The sequence below is a fragment of the Neovison vison genome, chromosome 5 (assembly GCF_020171115.1).
Source record: "Neovison vison isolate M4711 chromosome 5, ASM_NN_V1, whole genome shotgun sequence".
In the NCBI taxonomy this organism is placed as follows: Eukaryota; Metazoa; Chordata; class Mammalia; order Carnivora; family Mustelidae; genus Neogale; species Neogale vison.
The window spans coordinates 21,139,623-21,162,850 of record NC_058095.1 but is presented as its reverse complement, the minus strand read 5'-3'; the positions used below and the strand labels follow the sequence as shown (position 1 = coordinate 21,162,850).

Genomic DNA, 23,228 nt, shown 5'->3' with positions numbered 1-23,228 from the left:
TACATCTGGCCAGGGGTTTATCAGTCTTACTAATTATTTTTTTGTTTGTTTGTAATCTTATTATTTCATTAAAAGAACCAGCTCCTACTTCTGTTGATGTGTTCTACTGTTATTTTGGTTTCTGTTTTATTGATTGCGCCTCTGATCTTTTTTTTTTTTTTCCCAATTTATTTATTTTCAGAAAAACAGTATTCATTATTTTTTCACCACACCCAGTGCTCCATGCAAGCTGTGCCCTCTATAATACCCACCACCTGGTACCCCAACCTCCCACCCCCCCGCCACTTCAAACCCCTCAGACTGTTTTTCAGAGTCCATAGTCTCTCATGGTTCACCTCCCCTTCCAATTTACCCAAATTCCCTACTAATCTCTAACGCCCCTTGTCCTCCATGCTATTGGTTGTGCTCCACAAATGAGTGAAACCATATGATAATTGACTCTCTCTGCTTGACTGATTTCACTCAGCATAATCTCTTCCAGTCCCGTCCATGTTGCTACAAAAGTTGGATATTCGTCCTTTCTGATGGAGGCATAATACTCCATAGTGTATATGGACCACATCTTCCTTATCCATTCATCCGTTGAAGGGCATCTTGGTTCTTTCCATAGTTTGGCGACTGTGGCCATTGCTGCTAGAAACATTGGGGTACAGATGGCCCTTCTTTTCACGACATCTGTATCTTTGGGGTAAATACCCAGGAGTGCAATTGCAGGGTCGTAGGGAAGCTCTATTTTTAATTTCTTGAGGAATCTCCACACTGTTCTCCAAAGAGGCTGCACCAACTTGCATTCCCACCAACAGTGTAAGAGGGTTCCCCTTTCTCCACATCCTCTCCAACACATGTTGTTTCCTGTTTTGTTCATTTTGGCCATTCTAACTGGTGTAAGGTGATATCTCAATGTGGTTTTAATTTGAATCTCCCTGAGGGCTAATGATGATGAGCATTTTTTCATGTGTCTGATAGCCATTTGTATTTCTTGATTGGAGAAGTGTCTGTTCATATCTTCTGCCCATTTTTTGATGTGTTTGTCTGTTTCGTGTGGGTTGAGTTTGAGGAGTTCATTATAGATCCTGGATATCAACCTTTTGTCTGTACTGTCATTTGCAAATATCTTCTCCCATTCCGTGGGTTGCCTCTTTGTTTTTTTGACTGTTTCCTTTGCTGTGCAGAAGCTTTTGATTTTGATGAAGTCCCAGAAGTCTATTTTCGCTTTTGTTTCCTTTGCCTTTGGAGACGTATCTTGAAAGAAGTTGCTGTGGCTGATATCGAAGAGATTACTGCCTATGTTCTCCTCTAAGATTCTGATAGATTCCTGTCTCACGTTGAGGTCTTTTATCCATTTTGAGTTGATCTTTGTGTACGGTGTAAGAGAATGGTCGAGTTTCATTCTTCTACATATAGCTGTCCAGTTTTCCCAGCACCATTTATTGAAGAGACTGTCTTTTTTCCACTGTATATTTTTTCCTGTTTTGTCGAAGATTAATTGACCATAGAGTTGAGGGTCCATATCAGGGCTCTCTACTCTGTTCCACTGGTCTATGTGTCTGTTTTTATGCCAGTACCATGCTGTCTTGGTGATCACAGCTTTGTAATAAAGCTTGAAATCAGGTAAGGTGATGCCGCCAGCTTTATTTTTGTTTTTCAACGTTTCCTTAGCGATTCGGGGTCTCTTCTGATTCCATACAAATTTTAGGATTATTTGCTCCAGCTCTTTGAAGAATGCCGGTGGAATTTTGATCGGAATGGCATTAAAAGTATAGATTGCTCTAGGCAGTATAGACATTTTAACGATGTTTATTCTTCCGATCCAAGAGCATGGAATGGTCTTCCATCTTTTTGTGTCTTCTTCAATTTCTTTCATGAGTGTTCTATAGTTCCTCAAGTATAGATCCTTTACCTCTTTAGTTAGGTTTATTCCCAGGTATCTTATGGTTCTTGGTGCTATAGTAAATGGAATCGATTCTCTAATTTCCCTTTCTGTATTTTCCTTGTTAGTGTATAAGAAAGCCACTGATTTCTGCACATTGACTTTGTATCCTGCCACGCTGCTGAATTGCTGTATGAGTTCTAGTAGTTTGGGGGTGGAGTCTTTTGGGTTTTCCATATAAAGAATCATGTCATCTGCGAAGAGAGAGAGTTTGACTTCTTCATTACCAATTTGGATACCTTTTATTTCTCTCTGTTGTCTGATTGCTGTTGCTAGGACTTCTAATACTATGTTGAACAAAAGTGGTGAAAGTGGGCATCCTTGTCTTGTTCCTGATCTCAACGGGAAGGCTTCAAGCTTTTTCCCATTGAGGATGATATTTGCTGTGGGTCTTTCATAGATAGATTTGATGAGGTTCAGGAATGTTCCCTCTATCCCTATACTTTGAAGCGTTTTAATCAGGAACGGATGTTGGATTTTGTCAAATGCTTTTTCTGCATCAATTGAGAGGACCATGTGGTTCTTCTCTCTTCTCCTATTAATTTGTTGTATCACATTGATTGATTTACGAATGTTGAACCATCCTTGTAGCCCAGGGATGAATCCCACCTGATCATGGTGGATAATCTTTTTAATGTGTTGTTGGATCCTGTTGGCTAGGATCTTGTTGAGAATCTTAGCATCCATATTCATCAGTGATATTGGTCTGAAATTCTCCTTTTTGGTATGGTCCTTGCCTGGTTTGGGGATCAGGGTAATGCTGGCTTCATAGAAAGAGTCTGGAAGTTTTCCTTCTGCTTCAATTTTTTGAAACAGCTTCAGGAGAATAGGTGTTATTTCTTCTTGGAAGGTTTGGTAGAATTCCCCAGGGAATCCGTCAGGTCCTGGGCTCTTGTTTTTTGGGAGATTTTTGATCACTGCTTCAATCTCGTTATTAGATATCGGTCTATTCAGGTTGTTGATTTCTTCCTGGTTCAATTTTGGTAGTTTATATTTTTCCAGGAATGCATCCATTTCATCAAGGTTGCTAAGCTTATTGGCATATAACTGTTCGTAGTAACTTCTGATGATTGTTTCTACTTCCTTGGTGTTAGTTGTGATCTCTCCCCTTTCATTCATAATTTTATGAATTTGGGATTTCTCTCTTTTCTTTTGGATTAGTGTAGCCAGTGGCTTATCGATCTTATTGATTCTTTCAAAAAACCAGCTTCTAGTTTCATTGATACGTTCTACTGTATCTCTGGTTTCTCCCTCATTGATCTCAGCTCTAATCTTGATGATTTCCCTTCTTATGTGTGGAGTTGGTTTGATTTGTTGTTGATCCTCCAGTTCTTTAAGGTGTAGAGACAGCTGGTGTGTTCTGGATTTTTCAATTTTTTTGAGCAAGGCTTGGATGGCTATATATTTTCCCCTTAGGACCGCCTTTGCTGTATCCCATAGGTTTTGGACCGAAGTGTCTTCATTCTCATTGGTTTCCATGAATTGTTTCAGTTCTTCTTTGATCTCCTGGTTGATCCAAGCATTCTTAAGCAAGGTGGTCTTTAGCTTCCAGGTGTTTGAGTTCCTTCGGAACTTTTCCTTGTGATTGAGCTCCAGTTTCAAAGCATTGTGATCTGAGAATATGCAGGGAATAATCTCAGTCTTTTGGTATCGGCTGAGTCCTGATTTGTGACCCAGTATGTGGTCTATTCTGGAGAAGGTTCCGTGTGCACTTGAGAAGAATGAGTATTCTGCTGTTTTAGGGTGGAATGTTCTGTATATATCTATGAGGTCCATCTGGTCCAATGTGTCGTTCAATGCTCTTGTTTCTTTATTGATTTTCTGCTTCGATGATCTGTCTAATTCTGAAAGAGGCGTGTTAAGATCACCTACGATTAGTGTATTCATATCAATATGACTCTTTATCTTGATTAACAGTTTTCTTAAGTAATTGGCTGCTCCCATATTGGGAGCATAGATATTTACAATTGTTAGATCATCTTGGTGGATAGTCCCTTTAAGGATTATGTAGTGTCCTTCTGTATCTCTGACTACAGTCTTTAGTTTGAAGTCTAATTTATCTGATATGAGAATCGCTACCCCAGCCTTCTTTTGAGTCCCATTGGCATGAAAGATGCTTCTCCACCCCTTCACTTTCAGTCTGCGTGTATCTTTAGGTTCAAAATGGGTCTCTTGTAGACAGCATATGGATGGGTCCTGTCGTTTTATCCAATCTGCAACCCTGTGCCGTTTTATGGGTGCATTGAGGCCATTCACATTGAGAGTGATTATTGATAGATACGTTTTTATTGACATCGAGTTAGCTTTGAAGTCTTTCTTTCTGTAGACTGTCTCTATATTTCTGTTCAATGCTATTCTTGGGATTTTTCCTCTTTTATAGAACCCCCCTTAATATTTCCTGCAGTATCGGCTTGGTGGTTGCATAGTCTTTTAAGTCTTGCCGGTCTTGGAAACTCTTTATCTCTCCATCCATTTTGAATGTCAGTCTTGCTGGATAAAGTATCCTTGGCTGCATGTTCTTCTCATTTAGTGCCCTGAATATATCTTGCCAGCCTCTTCTGGCTTGCCAGGTCTCTGTGGACAGGTCTGACGTTATTCTGATGGGCTTCCCTCTGTAAGTAAGGAGCCTCTTTGCCCTGGCAGCTTTCAAGAGATTATACCTACAATTATAATTTCTCAATTTGACTATCAGGTGTCGTGAAGTTTTTTTGGAGTGTATAATCTTGGGTGGAGACCGTTCAGCCTCTAGTACATGAACGCTGGTTTCATTCGCGAGATTCGGAAAGTTTTCATGAAGGACTTGTTCCACGACATCTTCTAGACTTCTTTCTTTCTCCTCCCCTTCAGGAATTCCAATAATTCTGACGTTGGAACGCTTCATGGCATCACTTATTTCCCTAATTCTGCTTTCGTGGGATCTAAGCTGTTTGTTCCAGGCTTCCTCCTGATCCTTTCTCTCTATCTGTTTGTCTTCCAGATCACTAATTCTATCTTCTGTCTCAGTTACCCTAGCTTTGAGAGAGTTTAGATTGGATTGGAACTCATTGAGAGCATTGTGGACCTCCTCCCTGGTAGCTTTAAGCTCCGCCCTAACATTGTGAACATCCTGTCTGGTCGCTTTCAGTTCGGCTCTAATCAATTCTGTTTGGTCATCCATGGCTTTCTCCAACCTAGCTATTGCCTGGATAATTGTTAGCCTGAATTCTCTTTCCGACATATTGTCTATGTTGATAGCCGTTAGCTCTGTTGCGGAAGGTCCATCCTCTGTATTTTTCTTCTGTTGGGCATTCCTCCTCCTAGTCATTTTGGTGGGAGAAGACTGAACAGATGTAGCTGGATGTATCAACTCTGGTGCAGTCAAGGTGCACCCTGGAACACTTCCTGATCTCCGTCTCAGAAGCCTCAGTCTGGGTGCAGAAGCTGAATAAATTCCCCCTTGGATGCTGGCAGTGCAGGTTCCAAGTTAAAGACCCTGGGGGCGCAGGATCTTTTGCTCGACCCCAAAGCCAAGGCAGTGGCGGCTGTCTGGGAGCTCCTGACCGCCAGAGAGGTTCCAAGCAGCGATCGCACACTGAGATTTTGCCGCTGGCCGGGGCTGGGAGTGCCCGGCTTGCGCGCACCTCTTTTCAGAGGCGGCTGTGGGTCGGGCGCGCGTCTGGGGCACTGAGAACGGGGCGCTGGTCCGTAAGCCGCAGGCTGGGCTTTTGCGCGCCTCTGTCCGGGGAAGAGTTTCGCGGGCGTGAGGCTTAGACTTTGAAACAATGGCCCGGGTCTAGAAGCGCCCCAGGGCCTTAGAAACCCAGGAGAGCTGGAGCGACGTGCACGCGCATCTGAAGCTTTGTGGTAGGGCTAGCGCGCGTTCTGCAGACCGGCTCCCATCCCCTCACAGGAGCCGGAACCCCGCGCTCTGGGGCACGCTGGCGGCTTAGGGACCAGGAGCCGGTTTCTCCGCCGCACTCTCTCTGCCTCCGCGCCGGGGAGGCCGTCTGGGACCGGGGACTCAAGCCCCTGTCCCTAGCCGCCCCGATTCCCACAGTTTGCCCCCGCGATCCTTTGCTCTTTTGGAGTGCTTTCAACCAGTCTCCGAGTTAATGCTGGTCCCCAGACGCAGGGCACTCTCGCTCGTATCGGGGTATTACTTTCCCACCGGTCGCCTCTGGTGGCTCCCTCCCCCTTTTGTTTATCTTCCGATCTCAGTCCGCTGTTCCCATTCCGCTTTACCTGCTCACTGGCGTCTTCTGCCCCTGTAGAGATCCAGACGTGTATAATTCTGATCTCAGGCTGATTTCATGGGTGATCAGAGTTCTTTGGTAGGTAATCAGCTCACTTTGGGGTACCAGCTGAAAAGACGCCTCTTCCTAGTACCCCGCCATCTTGTCCCCCTGCGCCTCTGATCTTTATCATTTCTCTTTTCCTGCTGGGTTTAGACTTTCTTTGCTGTTCTTTCTCCAGCTCCTTTAGGTTTAGGGTTAGGTTGTGTATTTGAGACCTTTCTTGTTTCTTTCTATTTAAAAAAAAAAAAAAAGTTATGTAAGTCACCATACGGTACATCATTAGTTTTTGATGGATTGTTCCAAGATTCATTGTTTACATATAACACCCAGTGTTGCATGCAATACGTGCTCTTCTTAATACCCATGCCTGGGCCAACCCATCCCTCCACCCCCTCCCCTCTAAGACCTTCAGTTTGTTTCTCACAGTTTGTAGTCTCTCATGGTTCATCTCCTCCTCCAATTTCCCCTCCTTCATTTCCCTCTTCCTTCCAATGTCCTCCTTGCTATTCATTATGTTCCACAAATAAGTGAAACCATATGATCATTGACTTTCTCTGCTTAACTGTTTCACTCAGCATAATCTCCTCCAGTCTCAGGCATATTGATGTAAAATTTGGTTATTCATCCTTTCTCATGGCTGAGTAATATTCCATTGCATATATAGACCACATCTTCTTTATCCATTTGCCTGATGAAGGGTGTCTCTTCTCTTTCAACAGTCTGGCTGTTGTGGACATTGCTGCTATGAACACTGGGATGCATATGGCCCTTCTTTTCACTACATCTGTATCTTTTCACTACATATGACCTAGTGCAATTGCTGGATCATAGGGTAGCTCTATTTTTATTTATTCATTTTAAGGTTTTTACTTTGTCTTTTATTTTCAGAAATTTAATCACAATTTTGTCTTTACATGGAGTTCTTTGGACTTCTCCTATTTTCGTTTCACTTATTCTAATCTATCAATTTGTTTCTTTCATTAAATACAAGAAAAGTTCATCCATTATTTCTTCAATTACTCTTTTTGTCCCATTTTCCTCTCCATTCTTTCTGGCATGGTAGTGATACAAATGTTATATTTTTGTTTTTTTCTTTCGGGTCCCTGTGTCTTCATTTATGGTGTTTTTTGTTTTTGTTTTTGTTTTGTTACTATTTTCTATTTTATCTCTGGTTTTCATATTGGATAAAGTCTATTTTTTTGAGGAACCTCCCACTATTTTCCATAGTGGCCGCACCAACGTGCATTCCCACCAACACTGTAAGAGGGCTCCCCTTCTCCACATCCTCTCCAACATTTGTTGTTTCTTGGGTTGTTAATTTTTGCCATTATAAGTGGTGTAAGATGGTATCTCAATGTGGTTTTGATTTGAATTTCTTTGAGGGTAATGATGAACACTTTTTCATGTGTCTGTTAGCCATTTGAATGTCTTTTTTGGAGAAGTGTCTACTTATAACTTCTGCACATTTTTCGATTTGTTTGTTTGTTGGTGTTGAGTTTGAGAAGTTCTTTATAGATCTTGGATATCAGCCCTTTGTCTGTAGCTGGTTCTTTGAAGTAATTAATAGGATCAATCAACCACTGGCCAGGCTAGTCCAAAAGAAAAGAGACAGGAGGCAAATTAATAAAATCATGAATGTAAGGGGAGGGATCATGACTAACACCAAGGAAATAGAAACAGTCATCAGAAATGATTATCAATAGCTATATGCCATTACTGAAGCAACCTATAAGAAATGGATGCATTCCTGGAATCCTATAAACTTCCAAGACAGAAACAAGAAGAAATTGACAACCTGAATAGACCAGTAATTAGTAATGAGATTGAAGCAGTGATCAAAAACCTCCCAAAAAACAAGAGTCCAGGACCTGATGGATTCCCTAGGGAATTCTACCAAATATTCAAAGAAGAAATAATACCTATTCTCCTGAAGCTGTTTAAAGAAACAGAAACAGAAGGAAAATTTCCAGGCTCTTTCTATGATGCCAACATCACCTTGATCCCCAAACCATCCAAGACCCCATCAAAAAGGAGAATTTCAGACCAATATCCCTGATGAATATGGATGCCAAGATTCTCAACAAGATCCTAGCTAATAGGATCCAACTGTACATTAAAAGATTATCCATCATGACCAGGTGGGGTTTATCCCTTTGTTATTTCTTGAGAAAAGCTTGTATTGCTATATACTTTCCTCTTAGGACCACCTTTACTGCATCCCAAAGATTTTGAACAATTGTGTTTTTGTTTTCATTTGTTTCCATCAGTTTCTTAAATTCTTCTTTATTTTTTTTTGAATTAAAAATTTTTTTTCCAATTTATTTATTTTCAGAAAAACAGTATTCGTTATTTTTTCACCACACCCAGTGCTCCATGCAAGCTGTGCCCTCTATAATACCCACCACCTGGCACCCCAACCTCCCACCCCCCTGCCACTTCAAACCCCTCAGATTGTTTTTCAGAGTCCATAGTCTCTCATGGTTCATCACCCCTTCCAATTTACCCAAAAGCACATACCCTCCCCAATGTCCATAACCCTACCCCCCTTCTCCCAACCCCCCTCCCCCCAACAACCCACAGTTTGTTTCGTGAGATTAAGAGTCACTTATGGTTTGTCTCCCTCCCTATCCCATCTTGTTTCATGGATTCTTCTCCTACCCACTTAAGCCCCCATGTTGCATCACCACTTCCTCATATCAGGGAGATCATATGATAGTTGTCTTTCTCCGCTTGACTTATTTCGCTAAGCATGATACGCTCTAGTTCCATCCATGTTGTCGCAAATGGCAAGATTTCATTTCTTTTGATGGCTGCATAGTATTCCATTGTGTATATATACCACATCTTCTTGATCCATTCATCTGTTGATGGACATCTAGGTTCTTTCCATAGTTTGGCTATTGTGGACATTGCTGCTATAAACATTCGGGTGCACGTGCCCCTTTGGATCACTACGTTTGTATCTTTAGGGTAAATTCCCAGTAGTGCAATTGCTGGGTCATAGGGCAGTTCTATTTTCAACATTTTGAGGAACCTCCATGCTGTTTTCCAGAGTGGTTGCACCAGCTTGCATTCCCACCAACAGTGTAGGAGGGTTCCCCTTAATCCGCATCCTCGCCAGCATCTGTCATTTCCTGACTTGTTGATTTTAGCCATTCTGACTGGTGTGAGGTGATATCTCATTGTGGTTTTGATTTGTATTTCCCTGATGCCGAGTGATATGGAGCACTTTTTCATGTGTCTGTTGGCCATCTGGATGTCTTCTTTGCAGAAACGTCTGTTCATGTCCTCTGCCCATTTCTTGATTGGATTATTTGTTCTTTGTGTGTTGAGTTTGTTAAGTTCTTTATAGATTTTGGATACTAGTCCTTTATCTGATATGTCATTTGCAAATATCTTCTCCCATTCTGTCAGTTGTCTTTTGGTTTTGTTAACTGTTTCCTTTGCTGTGCAAAAGCTTTTGATCTTGATGAAATCCCAATAGTTCATTTTTGCCCTTGCTTCCCTTGCCTTTGGCGATGTTCCTAGGAAGATGTTGCTGCGGCTGAGGTCGAAGAGGTTGCTGCCTGTGTTCTCCTCAAGGATTTTGATGGATTCCTTTCTCACATTGAGGTCCTTAATCCATTTTGAATCTATTTTTGTGTGTGGTGTAAGGAAATGGTCCAATTTCATTTTTCTGCACGTGGCTGTCCAGTTTTCCCAACACCATTTATTGAAGAGGCTGTCTTTTTTCCATTGGACATTCTTTCCTGCTTTGTCGAAGATTAGTTGACCATAGAGTTGAGGGTCTATTTCTGGGCTCTCTATTCTGTTCCATTGGTCTATGTGTCTGTTTTTGTGCCAGTACCATGCTGTCTTGATGATGACAGCTTTGTAATAGAGCTTGAAGTCCGGAATTGTGATGCCACCAACTTTGGCTTTGTTTTTCAATATCCCTTTGGCTATTTGAGGTCTTTTCTGGTTCCATATAAATTTTAAAATTATTTGTTCCATTTCTTTGAAAAAGCTGGATGGTACTTTGATAGGTATTGCATTAAACGTGTAGATTGCTTTAGGTAGCATAGACATTTTCACAATATTTGTTTTTCCAATCCAGGAGCATGGGAAATTTTCCATTTCTTTGTATCTTCCTCAATTTCTTTCATGAGTACTTTATACTTTTCTGAGTATAGATTCTTAGCCTCTTTGGTTAGGTTTATTCCTAGGTATCTTATGGTTTGGGGTGCAATTGTAAATGGGATTGACTCCTTAATTTCTCTTTCTTCTGTCTTGTGGTTGGTGTAGAGAAAGGCAACTGATTTCTTGCATTGGTATTATATCCTGACACTTTACTGAATACCTGTACAAGTTCTAGCAGTTTTGAGTGGAGTCTTTTGGGTTTTCCACATATAGTATCATATCATCTGCAAAGAGTGATAATTTGACTTCTTCTTTGCCGATTTGGATGCCTTTAATTTCCTTTTGTTGTCTGATTGCTGAGGCTAGAACTTCTAGTACTATGTTGAATAGCAGTGGTGATAATGGACATCCCTGCAGTGTTCCTGACCTTAGCGGAAAAGCTTTCAGTTTTTCTCCATTGAGAATGATATTTGCGGTGGGCTTTTCATAGATGGCTTTGATGATATTGAGGTATGTGCCCTCTATCCCTACACTTTGAAGAGTTTTGATCAGGAAGGGAGGCTATACTTTGTCAAATGCTTTTTCAGCATCTATTGAGAGTATCATATGGTTCTTGTTCTTTCTTTTACTGATGTGTTGTATCACATTGACTGATTTGCGGATGTTGAACCAACCTTGCAGCCCTGGAATAAATCCCACTTGGTCCTGGTGAATAATCCTTTTAGTGTACTGTTGAATCCTATTGGCTAGTATTTTGGTGAGAATTTTCGCATCTGTGTTTATCAAGGATATTGGTCTACAGCTCTCTTTTTTGATGGGATCCTTGTCTGGTTTTGGGATCGAGGTGATGTTGGCCTCATAAAATGAGTTTGGAAGTTTTCCTTCCATTTCTATTTTTTGGAACAGTTTCAGGAGAATAGCCATTAGTTCTTCTTTAAATGTTTGGTAGAATTCCCCCGGGAAGCCATCTGGCCCTGGGCTTTTGTTTGTTTGGAGATTTTTAATGACTGTTTCAATCTCCTTACTGGTTATGGGTCTGTTCAGGCTTTCTATTTCTTCCTGGTTCAATTTTGGTAGTTTATATGTTTCTAGGAATGCATCCATTTCTTCCAGATTGTCAAATTTGTTGGCGTAGAGTTGCTCATAGTATGTTCTTATAATAGTTTGTATTTCTTTGGTTAAATTCTTCTTTAATTTCCTGGTTGCCCCAGTCATTCTTTAGTGTGGTGTTCTTTAGCCTCCATATATTTGAGTTGTTTCCAACTTTCCTTTTGTGACTGAGTTCAGTTTCAAAGCACTGTGGTCTGAAAATATTCAGGGAATGATCCCAATCTTTTGGTTCCAGTTGAGACCTGATTTGTGACCCCAGATGTTATCTATTCTAGAGAATGTTCCATGTACAATAGAGAAGAATGTGTATTCTGAATATATCTGTGATGTTCATCTGGTTCATTGTGTCATTTAAAGCCTTTATTTCCTTATTGATCTTTTGTTTAGATGATCTGTCCATTTCAGTGAGGGAGGTATTAAAGTCCCCTACTATTATTGTGTTATTGTCAATGTGTTTCTTAGATTTTGTTATTAACTGGTTCATATAATTGACTGCTCCTATGTTAGGGGCATATTTAAATTGTTATATCTTCTTGTTGATCAGACACTTTAAGTATGATATAGTGTCCTTCCTCAACTCTCATTATAGTCTTTGTTTTAAAATCTAATTTGTCTGATGTAAAGGTTGCCACCCCAGCTTTCCTTTGATGTCCATTAGCATGGTAAATTATTTTCCACCCCCTCACTTTAAATCTGGAGGTATCTTTGGGTCTAAAATGAGTCTCTTCCAGATAGAATATTGATGAGTCTTGTTTTTCATCCATTCTGATACCCTGTGTCTTTTGTTTGGGGCATTTAGCCCATTTGCATTCAGGGTAACTATTGAAAGATATTAATTTAGTGCTATTGTATTCCCTGTAAGCTGACTATTACTATATATTGTCTCTGTTCCTTTCTGGTCTGTGTTACTTTTAGGCTCTCTCTTTGATTAGAGGACCTTTCAATATTTCCTGTAAGGCTGGTTTGGTGTCTGTAAATTCTTTCAGTTTTTGTTTGTCCTGGAGGCTTTTTATCTCTCCTTTTATTTTCAATGAAAACCTAACTGGATATAGTATTCTTGGCTGCATATTTTTCTTGTTTAGTGCTCTGAATATATCATGCCAGTTCTTTCTGGCCTGCCAGATCTCTGGGGGTTGGTCCGCTGCCAATCTAATATTTCTACCATTGTATGTTATAGACCTCTTGTCCTGAGCTGCTTTCAGGATTTTCTTTATCTCTGAGACTTGTAAGTTTTACTATTATATGATAGGATGTTGACCTATTTTCATTGAATCTGAGGGGGTTCTCTGTGCATCCTGGATTTTGATGCCTGTTTCCTTTCCCAAATTTGGGGAGTTCTCTGATATAGTTTGCTCCAATATACCTTCTGCCCCACATTCTTTCTTCTTCCTTCTGGGATCCAAATTATTCTAATATTGTTTCATTTTATGGTTATCACTCATCTCTTGAGTTCTCCCCCTTGTGATCCAGTAGCTGTTTATCTCTCTTTTTCTCAGCTTCTTTATTATCCATCATTTTGTCTTTTATATCACTAATTCTCTCTTCTGTCTCATTTATTCTAGCCATTAGAGCCTCCATTTTTTTTATTATTGCACATCATTAAAAGCCTTTTTTATTTCAACTTGGTTAGATTTTAGTTCTTTTATCTCTCCAGAAAGGGATTCTCTAGTATCTTATATGCTTTTCTCAAGCCCAGCTACTGTATTTGTAATCATCATTCTGAACTCTAGTTCTGACATATTGATTAGGTCCCTGGTAGTCAGTACCACCTCTTGTTCTTTTTTATGAGGTGAGATTTTCCATTTTGTCATTTTGTCCAGAAAAGAATATATGAATGAAAGAACAAAATTCTTGAAGGGTAACATCAACCACAGAAAGATAAGCATTAAATAAATCGGAAGAGACCTGAAACCAGGGGAAAAGAAAGGGGAAAAAATAAGAATATGATCAGCCTGGTAAATAGAATTGAGCCACACCCTAGCTTCTAGGTTTATTTTGGTCTCTTAGAAGAAACTGCCTTCCAAAATTTTAAAGAAAGAAAAACTTATATGTATATACAAAAATAAGGGTAATACGATGAAGGGATAGAATATGACTGTAAAGATGAAAATTTAAAAAGATTTTTTAAAAGGGAATTGATAAGATGTTGGTTAAAAAATAGGAAAGAAGAAAACTTCAAAATAATAGAAAAAGAAAAAAATTTTTTTTAAATTTACTTTGAAAGACTAAATAATCATGGGGGAAAAAAGCCATGAATTTCATGTGCTGTATTCCCCTAGCCCTAGAGTTTTGCAGTTCTCAGTGATTGGTGAACCTGGTGTTGGCTTGATATTCTTACTGATCTTCTGGGGGACAGGCCTGTTGCAGTGATTCTCAAATGTCTTAGCCCGGTGCAGAATTGCACCACCCTTGGCAGGGGCCAGGCTAAGTAATCTGGTTGCATCTGCTCTCAGTACTTTTTGTTCCATAAAAGCTTTCTGTGTAGCTTTAGAAGATGAGAATGAAAATGGTGGCCTCTCACTTTCTGAACCCAGAGGAGCCAAGAGCTCAGGGTCCTACTCCTCAGTGTGCCCTCAGAGAAAAGAAGTCAATCAGTCCTGTCTCCCTGGTCCCCGGCTGCACTCTGTGCTCACCTGGCCTGTGACCGATCATTTCTATCTCCGGCATATGACCCTGTTTGGAATTTCCAAACTCAGCAGATTCCTGCAGAGTGCTCCTGTGCCACTCCTCCTGGTGGAGGAAGGGGAGGTCCTCCCTGGATCTGCCATTTGTCCCTGCTCGAAGAGTAGTGGCCCAACTGTGCTGCTAATTACCATTTATGGCAACCCTGAGGTTGCCATACTCCAAAGTTTTGGCTCAAGCTATCTCCCTGGATTCAATACTTGGGAGCTCTGCCACCATCAGGCACCTTCAGTCTTTTTTTGACCCTGAGCGTCCTGAGACCACACTGTCCCAAAAAAGCTTCCATCCCCTGCTTAGCCACTGGAAGAACATCCCTCAGTGGAGTAGACTTCTAAACGTTCTGATTTTGTGCTCCACTGCTCTATGACTTGCCAGTAGTCAGCTAACGGAGCCCCCCCCCCCAGTCTATGTTCCCAAATATCACCTCAGATTCACTTCTCTGCACATCTACCATCCAGAAAGTGTTTGCTTTTCTGTTCATAGAATTACTACTATTCTTTTCTTCTATCTCCTGTTGAGTTTATAGGTGTTCAGAATGGTTTGACAACTATCTAGCTGAATTCCTGGGACCAGACATAATTTAGGTCTCTTACTCCTCTGCCATCCTGCTCCTCCCTCAGAAAAGAGAATCTTAAGCAGGATCCATGCTGAGTAGGGCTAGATGCAGGACTCGATCTGATGACCCTGAGATCATGAACCTGCTCCAAATCAAGAGTTAGATGCTTAACCACCTGAGCCATCCAGTTACCCCAGCATCCATCCTTCTTTATGTATCTTTTTCTCCCCACTTCCATCCTAAATAGTTTGTCCACCCATGGATTTATCTGGAATGATTTTTTCTCTCTTTTCTCCCCTTATTTATTGTATCAGCCAGTCTTTAGGCAGATACCTTCAATAGGAGATCACAATTCTTATATTTTTGAGGAATGCAGTAGAAATAAACCTTATTCAAAAATCCTTAATAGTAGAGAATAGATCTTTTTTCCCACTCAATAACCTTGATTTTGCCTCTTTTGTTTACCCCTCTGTTCATGACTTAACATAAACTCAGACATACCTCAAATTTATAAATTATACTTCCAGACCAAGGTACTAAGAAGCGATTTCATATCCAGAGTTTGGTGTTGACCTAAATGACTAAATGATACATTATTTGTTTTTAATTCCATTTGAATGGAAACCTAATGCAGAAACCTAATGACATATGACATATGATCATGGAATGCCTTGAATTTTATCAGTCAGTAGCCCCCGTAGCAGCTTTTATGGCACAAATGGAAATTTTACAACAAATCAAAAATTTCTGGTCAGCAAAGGGAGTGGAAAGTGGGAATGCTCCTAGTGAGAAGAACTGTGAGCAGCACACATGGCTATACATTTTGTTTGGAGGAGAATGAGCTGAGGGGATGGTGTTTATGGGCTGTTGGCAAATGGTGAAAATTTTTGTTGCTTAGTCTGAGATCTGAAAGCAGAAAGATTGAAAGGGAATAATTTAGACAGAAATGGGCATGTAGACAGAAAGGGTTCCCTCTCTATGTACCATATCATTGCCCACCAGAGAGTATCACTTGAGAGGTTCCAGATGAGTCTGGGATAATATACCCCATCTTTCTCCTCAGATGCTCCACTATTTATACTGGAGACCATGAACAAAGGAAGAAAATGGCACAAAACACAGAGGATTTGCATGGAACCAACAGAATTTGCTCCTCTCACCATGGCTGTCTCTGCTGAATGTACTGTTTGTCAGCAGCAGAGACTTATGTCAAACCCTTAATAGGGTAGCATACCTTCTGAAAATGAATAATACCACATTGAAGCAACTTGATTTAAAGTTGGGAAGCTTGTTACAGCATCTATATTTTGCAAGTGATTACTTAATTCCTTTTTTCTCTAAAAAGGTACTCAGGAGAAGAAGGACATACAAGAATTTGATTTACATGATACTGAAGGACAAATGCCGATAAATGATCCTCTCTCTCATGAAGATACAATGGATGCTCAAAATTATTTGAGGCAGATTCATTACATGAGGGGCTTGTCAGATCCTGAGATGAGGAAAGTTTCCCTGCATTCATAAGAGCTCTTAAATGCAACCACTGCTCCCTGACCGAATTAGCTGCTGCTCATTGAGGTATGGGACACTGATATGGGAAGAACGCAGTAAATGTTACCTGCATGTTTAAGGGATTATTCCTTCTTTGCTAAGGATAAATTCAAATGCGCATCTTGCTTAGTACTCAGTCCAAGTTTCATGTATGCTTATCTTGATATGTTTATATATGTGTCCTTAAACAGGAGCAAAAGACCCAGTTTTTGATCTCAGGCTGTTCATTTTTACCAACAAACATCAGACAGTGAGATTTTCTCATCTGGAAAATGTAGAATCCGACTTCAGGGATGTTATCATAGGGCTCACAATAGATAATGCATGTGATGTGCGATATGTGTATAGGTCTCTATGTCAGGAATGCTATACAATGAAACAAAACACCATGTGGAATGAATAATGTCACAGGATTTAACACTACATCAAAAACTAATGGGAGTTGGGGGAAATTGGAGGGGGAGACATTGTGGACTCCGGAGGGAAGTGGAGTGGGAGGTTGGGTGAGCCTGGTGGTGCGTATTGTGGAGGGCACACATTGCATGGAGCACTGGGTGTGGTGTGTAAACAATGAATTCTGGAACACTGAAGAGAAATTTAAAAAAATAAATAATTTAAAAACAACAACAAAAAACTAATGAAGTACTATACAGTGGCTAACTGAACATAATTTAAAAAATTAAATTAAATTTTAAAAAGATATACAGGTAAGAGCTCCTGCTTTGATAAAGAAAATTCAGTGATTATGGAAAGAATAAAGCAGAATATGTAGATCATAAACATATTAAAAATAATAAGATTTTTATGATGATCAGTACCAAAAGCTAAGAAAAGTTATGAGGACTTGTTTTCCTGAGTTACTGGTAGGTAGATGAAGATAATGATTCAGTGTCAAAGCAGAGACTAACAACCATATTGAGGATGCACCAAAGTGACACATGACCATCTACACAGGAGGAAGAGAACAGGGGAAAGTATTACACACGCCATCAAGTTGATAGAAAAGTTCTTAGGGAGGTAGGGTTATGGACATTGGGGAGGGTATGTGCTTTTGGGTAAATTGGAAGGGGAGATGAACCATGAGAGACTATGGACTCTGAAAAACAATCTGAGGGGTTTGAAGTGGCGGGGGGGTGGGAGGTTGGGGTCCCAGGTGGTGGGTATTATAAAGGGCACGGCTTGCATGGAGCACTGGGTGTGGTGAAAAAACATAATGAATAATGTTTTTCTGAAAATAAATAAATTGGAAAAAAAAAGTTCTTAAACAAATGAGTAACAGAAACTCTGGTGATAACATACTGGTTTTGAGCAAAGCCCAGTAAGTGAATTCCTCCTCCAAAAGAAAAATTACTTAACAAAGGTTGTGTGCAGAAGAGGGTAGTTTTTGGCAAGGCAGACAGGAGCAGAAAGACTGGTGGCAGTTGGACATACAACGAAGGTAGCAAAAAGTAGTCTTACAGGAGGTGGTCTAAAAGGACCATGGATGCAAGAAGAGCTGGCAACAGCTAGACACAACACCTTTGCCCATTGCCACCAGAACCACAGCAGCTGAGCTGACAACAACTATACCTGCAGCAGGAGGGCTGGCAGCAGGGGGTTTGAGTGCAAGTTTGGTGGCAGCAGCAAGGATGGCAACGGGTGGACCCACAGCATTATGGCCCACAAACACTGGAACGACAGAATCTGGAACTGCAAGATCTGGACCAGAATCAGGTAATTTAACATCAACCTGGGTGGCAGAAGCAGCAAGGCTGGTGGCAGAAGGACCTAGAGAAAATGGGAAAAATCAGAGGCTCCTGCAGCATGTAGGCTGACAGAGACTGGAGAAGCACGAGTTGGTCATGGTGTCCAAGTAGAGGAGGAGCTTCTGTTCAAGAGTGAGTTTCTCAGATCCATTTCTCTATTTGTGTTATGGGGATTATCTGCCCAGGACACCAGGAAGCTAGGAGAAACAAACAGGAATACCCTAGTTGTTCACCTTAATTTGTGTAGTTACTGTGGAGCTAGGAAGAGGATGGTGCTACATAAATATAATAAGCCTTTAAATATAAGAACTTAATGAATTTCTTAATTGAAATGACACATAGAAACATTGTCAGATGAAAACAAGGTGGAAACATCAGCATTGGCATTCCTGCTACATGAATTTCATCATGTGATAAAATTCACACTGGCCTGAAAAGTAGTTGGTGAGACAATTTAGTGGTCCTTCCCTAGCACTGGTCACAAGGTTGCAAGTATTGGTTATAGACTTCAGTGAGGAGCATAGTGTTGATTGTGTTCGTACTGATGAACTGAAATGATGCCTGAGCCCAAGTCAGTTTCCTCACCAAACCTAATTCCAGAATTCCCACAGGCAGCTATCTCTTGGAGCCCCCACCCCCCAGCGACATATCCCAGTTCGATCCAAGACTCTGGGCTACAGGATATGCGAGTTCACCTCTTACGTCTATAAAGGCAGAATCAAGCAGGGCGATAGAAACAGCCGCAGTACACCCAGACGAAGCAAGCAGCAGTCACCGAACGTCCTGAGAGACAGCGGTCCTGCGTCTCGCAGTAAAGCGGAGGGCTTTTCCAGGACGTTCGACCGTCCGTGACACAAGTGGGGAAGTTCCGGGGATAACAGGATGAGTTGGAGACTCTCGTCCTCTCCTTGTGAACCAGCCAAGCCTGTTACCCAGCGTCACTGGGTATACAGTTCTCGTTTTCTCTTCCTCCCTGCTTGCCTCCGTCCATCTACCTCCCTCTCTCCCTCTCTCCCTGCCACCCTCCTCCACCTCTCTTCCTTTTTCTTCCTGCTGTGTCTTCCTCTTATACAAATGTATGCCTGTCCACCCTCGTGAAGAAGGAAATACTGGGTCTGAGAGCAGAAGACTGTAGACTGTGGATGGCGCCTTCAATATGCCAGTCGTGTGTCTCGGATCTTCCTGTGTTCGGGACAACTTCTACCCAGCAGATCCGCATCTCTGGGCCTCTTGGCAGTTTTCATGGTGCAGCAGGATGGCACAGTGCCAGCGCATGCCACACTGAGAGAAATGCTCAACCAGTGCTTCTGGAGAGCCGGTTTGTAGACATGCCATCTCCCTTGTTGCTGAATGAGGGGAATCCCAATGAGTGTATTACGTCCTTTCTGATCTCGCTCTCGGGTATAAGCTTCCCGTGCAAGCTGGGACCCTGGACTGACAGTGCATCTTGCCTGCGTCACTTTCCCGCCCTCCAGCCACTGGCGTCTGCCCTCCCCAGCGAAGCTACGCGCCTGGTCGCTGTTCTGCAGTGTCGCTTCTGGGAGGCACCGTCCGCTGACGTGACTTTGAGCCATCTCGGTCTTGATTTCCTGATTCCTGCAGCGGGAACCTAGAGCCCTAAGTTGAAAATTACTTCAGGAATTCAAGAAAATGTACATGAAGCATCTGGCCTGTACTTAGCAAGTAGGGAGCACCCCAGGTCCTGTCCGTTTCTCGTTTCTCAGCACAGCTAACAATCCCCCAACTCCTAAGAACCAGCAAGAGGCAAGTGTGGTGTTGGCAGTCTGTTGAGAGCCTCCCGGATAGCTGGTCTCCAGGGCTGGTGGGTGCCCGGGACAGAAGCGGTCCTAGCCCCTCAGAGGTCCCTCCACTGCTCCCGGGAAGTGACCCAGGGCCTTCATCTGCCCTTCCCGTCAGAGCCTGGATCCAGCCTCACATCGCTGAGCGCCGAGGCAGCATCGGGCATCACTGCGAGACCAGAGGCGCCTGCCTTAGATCTGTCGGGACTCCGGTGAAGGGACAGGCTCTTTTCTCTTTCTTCTCCTCACATGGGTCTCACCCCCACCCATCCCCAGAAGAGGCTCCTTGGTTTCCCTCCAGCGCTTCCCAGTTCCTTCCCCAGATGCCGGAGGTTGTTTGCTTCCCTTCCGCGCTTCCGAGGTCACGGATTTCTCCAAGGAAACACACAAGCCCAGAGCAGGGGCTCTCGGTCCGTGACGTCCCCCGTCCTTCCTTTTCTCGGTGCCCTGTAGATCCTGACGCCATATCGCCTGCCAGTTGCGGAGCATGACGTGTTTGGCACAAAACTGCCCGAGTCCTCTGCACACCCCTGCCCCGTGCCCACCTCCTGCCCCCCGAGGAGGTCCTGAGGACCAGGAGGCCCAAGCAGAATGGGCCTTCGGTGACCCCGGAATATGTGCGTGGGCAGACGTGGCGGACGGTCGCGAGGCCTCCGCAGGCTCCCCTGTCTCTGAGCGGGAGCAGTGCATGTTGGGCAGACTGGTGCCGACCTCCGCGAAATGGCCCCCATATTCCTAGGAGCTCTAAAGGGCAAGACCACTGCCGTGACACTGGGCGGGGGGTCCCTGCGTGGTGGCACTCAGCTGTCTACCACTTTGTCCCAGATATCACCCGCATCTGCAGGACAAGAGGACTTCCGCGGGCCTCGAAGACACTCGGACCAGCATCTTGCTGGTGCTCTGGCCCAGGCTGTCGCCTAACTCGCCTGCTCCTGGGTATGTGAGCGCCCTTGAGCAAGGGCCCAAGATACAGCCTAGCGCCTGAGGGCTTCCATATCCGCTCAGCTCTGGGACAGAACGTCCCTAGATTCCCTCATCCTCAAATGGAGATAGGAATTTGTGGGCGCAGGCTAGGAGTCTCCAAACGGGTAATTAATGTATGTGGGCTGTGACCTGTACAGAAACCGTTAAGGTCGCGCATGCCGTACGGGGACACGGACAGCGTTATGGTATGCGGATCGGTACTGGGTTTATTAAGACACTCGTGTGAGAGGCCCTGTGTCTAGGGAGACACGCAGAAGGGTCCCGACAGGAAGAAATCAGCATCCAAGGACCATGAATGCACCGAGAAGGAGACCCTTCTTGCGCAGACACCAATAGTTGCAAAAGAATGCATTTCCACCAGGTGTGAGGGGCTTTATTTCTCCAAGGTCGTCAGGCAGGATGACGATCGTGACTGTGGAGTCAAGGCAGAGATCTTGACTCCATGTCCGGATGCATGACGCTGGCAGGGGACTCCCAAGACCTGAGGAAGGAGAGAATCAGGAGAAGTGGTCCACACTGCCTCCAGCCGATTCCCAAGGCTTGGAACAGGCAGGTGAGTAGCAGAAGCGTTGGCGGCTGCACGCTGGGTTTGGGCAACGTTTGGCAGTGTCCGTTTCCCCGCTGGCCGATCGGTGCTGTGTGCCGTTGTGGGTTGCTGGTGAGGCAGTTGTCAGGAGGAAGTGTGGCAGCAGCCGGACACGCAGCAGGGGTGGCCGCGGCCGCCGTGGGTATGTGGTGGTCCTCCAGCAGGCGTTATGGCGGCGGTTTGGCTGGCAAGCAGGCTAGCAGCAGCTGGATCCACAGCCCTGGGCGAGGCATCCAGGCAAGCAGCAACAGGTGGGGTGGTAGCAGGTCCTCCTGCAGTACACAGGGGTACAGCAGGCTGGCTGACAGCAGCTGGAGCCACAGCAAGTTTGTCCGCAGCCGCTGGACCCACAGCAGCTGGGCTGACAGCAGCTGGACACACAGCAGCTGGGCCGGCAGCAGGTGGTCCTGCAGCAGGTGGTGTGGCAGCAAGTTGGGCGGCAGCAGCAAGGCTGGCAGCAGCAGGACCCACAGCAGCTGGACCCGCAGCCGCCTTGTCCACAGCCGCAGCAGCTGGGCCGGCAGCAGGTGGTCCTGCAGCAGGTGGTCTGGCAGCAAGTTGGGCGGCAGCAGCAAGGCTGGCAGCAGCAGCAAGGCTGGCAGCAGCAGGACCCACAGCAGCTGGACCCGCAGCCGCCTTGTCCACAGCCACCGCCGCACCCGCAGCAGCTGGGCTGGCAGCAGGTGGTCCTGCAGCAGGTGGTCCTGCAGCACGTAGGCTGGCAGCAAGGGGAGCAGCACGATTCGGTCATGGTGTCACAGGTGGAGGGGGAGCTTCTGTTCCGAGGAGAGTTTCTCAGATTCATTTGTCTCGTCCTCTTGTGGGGATTTTATGCACCGGGTCCCCAAATTTGGACCAATGGGCATGACTTCCTTGCCGTTGTTGACATCGTTTTCCTGATGATGCGGGAATGGAAGAAGAGGAAGTGTTTTTTCCCCCTAATGTTATGAATCTTTAGCAAATAAGTGCTTAACGTGTTTCTTAATTGGGAATAACTCGTGGAAACATTTCAGATGAAAACAAGGTGGTCACATCAGCATCTGCGTTCGTGCTCTACGAATTTCATCGTGTGTTACAAGTCCCACTGGCCTGTGAAGAGGTTGGCGAGTCGGTTTGGAGGTCCTTCCCCAGCGCTGGTCCCTGGGTTACATGTAGACTGGCAACATGCCTCGTGAGGAAGTGGCAACATGCCTAGCGATGAGCCGAAGTCATGCCGGAGCCCAAGTCGGTTTCCCCACCAAGCCTGATCCCAGACTCCCGCAGGCATCTGTCTCTTGGAGCCCCCACCCCACAGCTGCATATCCCAGTTCGATCCAAGACTCTGGGCTGCAGGGTTTGCGAGTTCACCTCTTCCGTCTGTGAAGGCAGAATCAAGCAGGGCGATAGAAACAGCCGCAGTACACCCAGACGAAGCAAGCAGCAGTCACCGAACGTCCTGAGAGACAGCGGTCCCGCGTCTCGCAGAAAAGCAGAGGGCTTTTCCAGGACGTGGGACCGTCCGTGACACAAGTGGGGCAGTTCGGGGGATAACAGGATGAGTTGGAGACTCTCGTCCTCTCCTTGTGAACCAGCCAAGCCTGTTACCCAGCGTCACTGGGTATACAGTTCTCGTTTTCTCTTCCTCCCTTCTTGCCTCCGTCCGTCTACCTCCCTCTCTCCCTGCCTCCCTCCTCCTCCTCCTCTCTTCCTTCTTCTTCCTCCTGTGTCTTCCTCTTAAACAAATGTGTGCCTGTCCACCCTCGTGAAGAAGGAAATACTGGGTCTGAGAGCAGAAGACCGTAGACTGTGGATGGCGCCTTCAATATGCCAGCCGTGTGTCTCGGATCTTCCTGTGTTCGGGACAACTTCTACCCAGCAGATCCGCATCTCTGGGCCTCTTGGCAGTTTTCATG

At 44.1% G+C, this 23,228-nt stretch overlaps 1 protein-coding gene and 1 long non-coding RNA gene across 2 annotated transcripts in view; one reads left to right on the top strand and one right to left on the bottom strand.

Annotated features, from left to right (window-relative positions):
• Positions 1-15,911, top strand: part of LOC122906242 — a 49,123-nt gene extending 33,212 nt beyond the window's left edge. The window contains exon 5 of the long non-coding RNA XR_006384525.1: positions 15,735-15,911. This is a non-coding gene — a long non-coding RNA (uncharacterized LOC122906242). The remainder of the gene's footprint in view (positions 1-15,734) is intronic.
• Positions 15,912-21,532: 5,621 nt separating this feature from the next.
• Positions 21,533-22,087, bottom strand: LOC122907618 (keratin-associated protein 9-6-like). Its single transcript, XM_044250430.1, has 2 exons — positions 21,819-22,087; positions 21,533-21,743 (listed from the first exon to the last, which is right to left on the bottom strand). The coding sequence occupies exons 1-2, from the start codon at positions 22,085-22,087 to the stop codon at positions 21,533-21,535; spliced, it is 480 nt and encodes a 159-aa protein (XP_044106365.1).
• Positions 22,088-23,228: the final 1,141 nt, after the last annotated feature.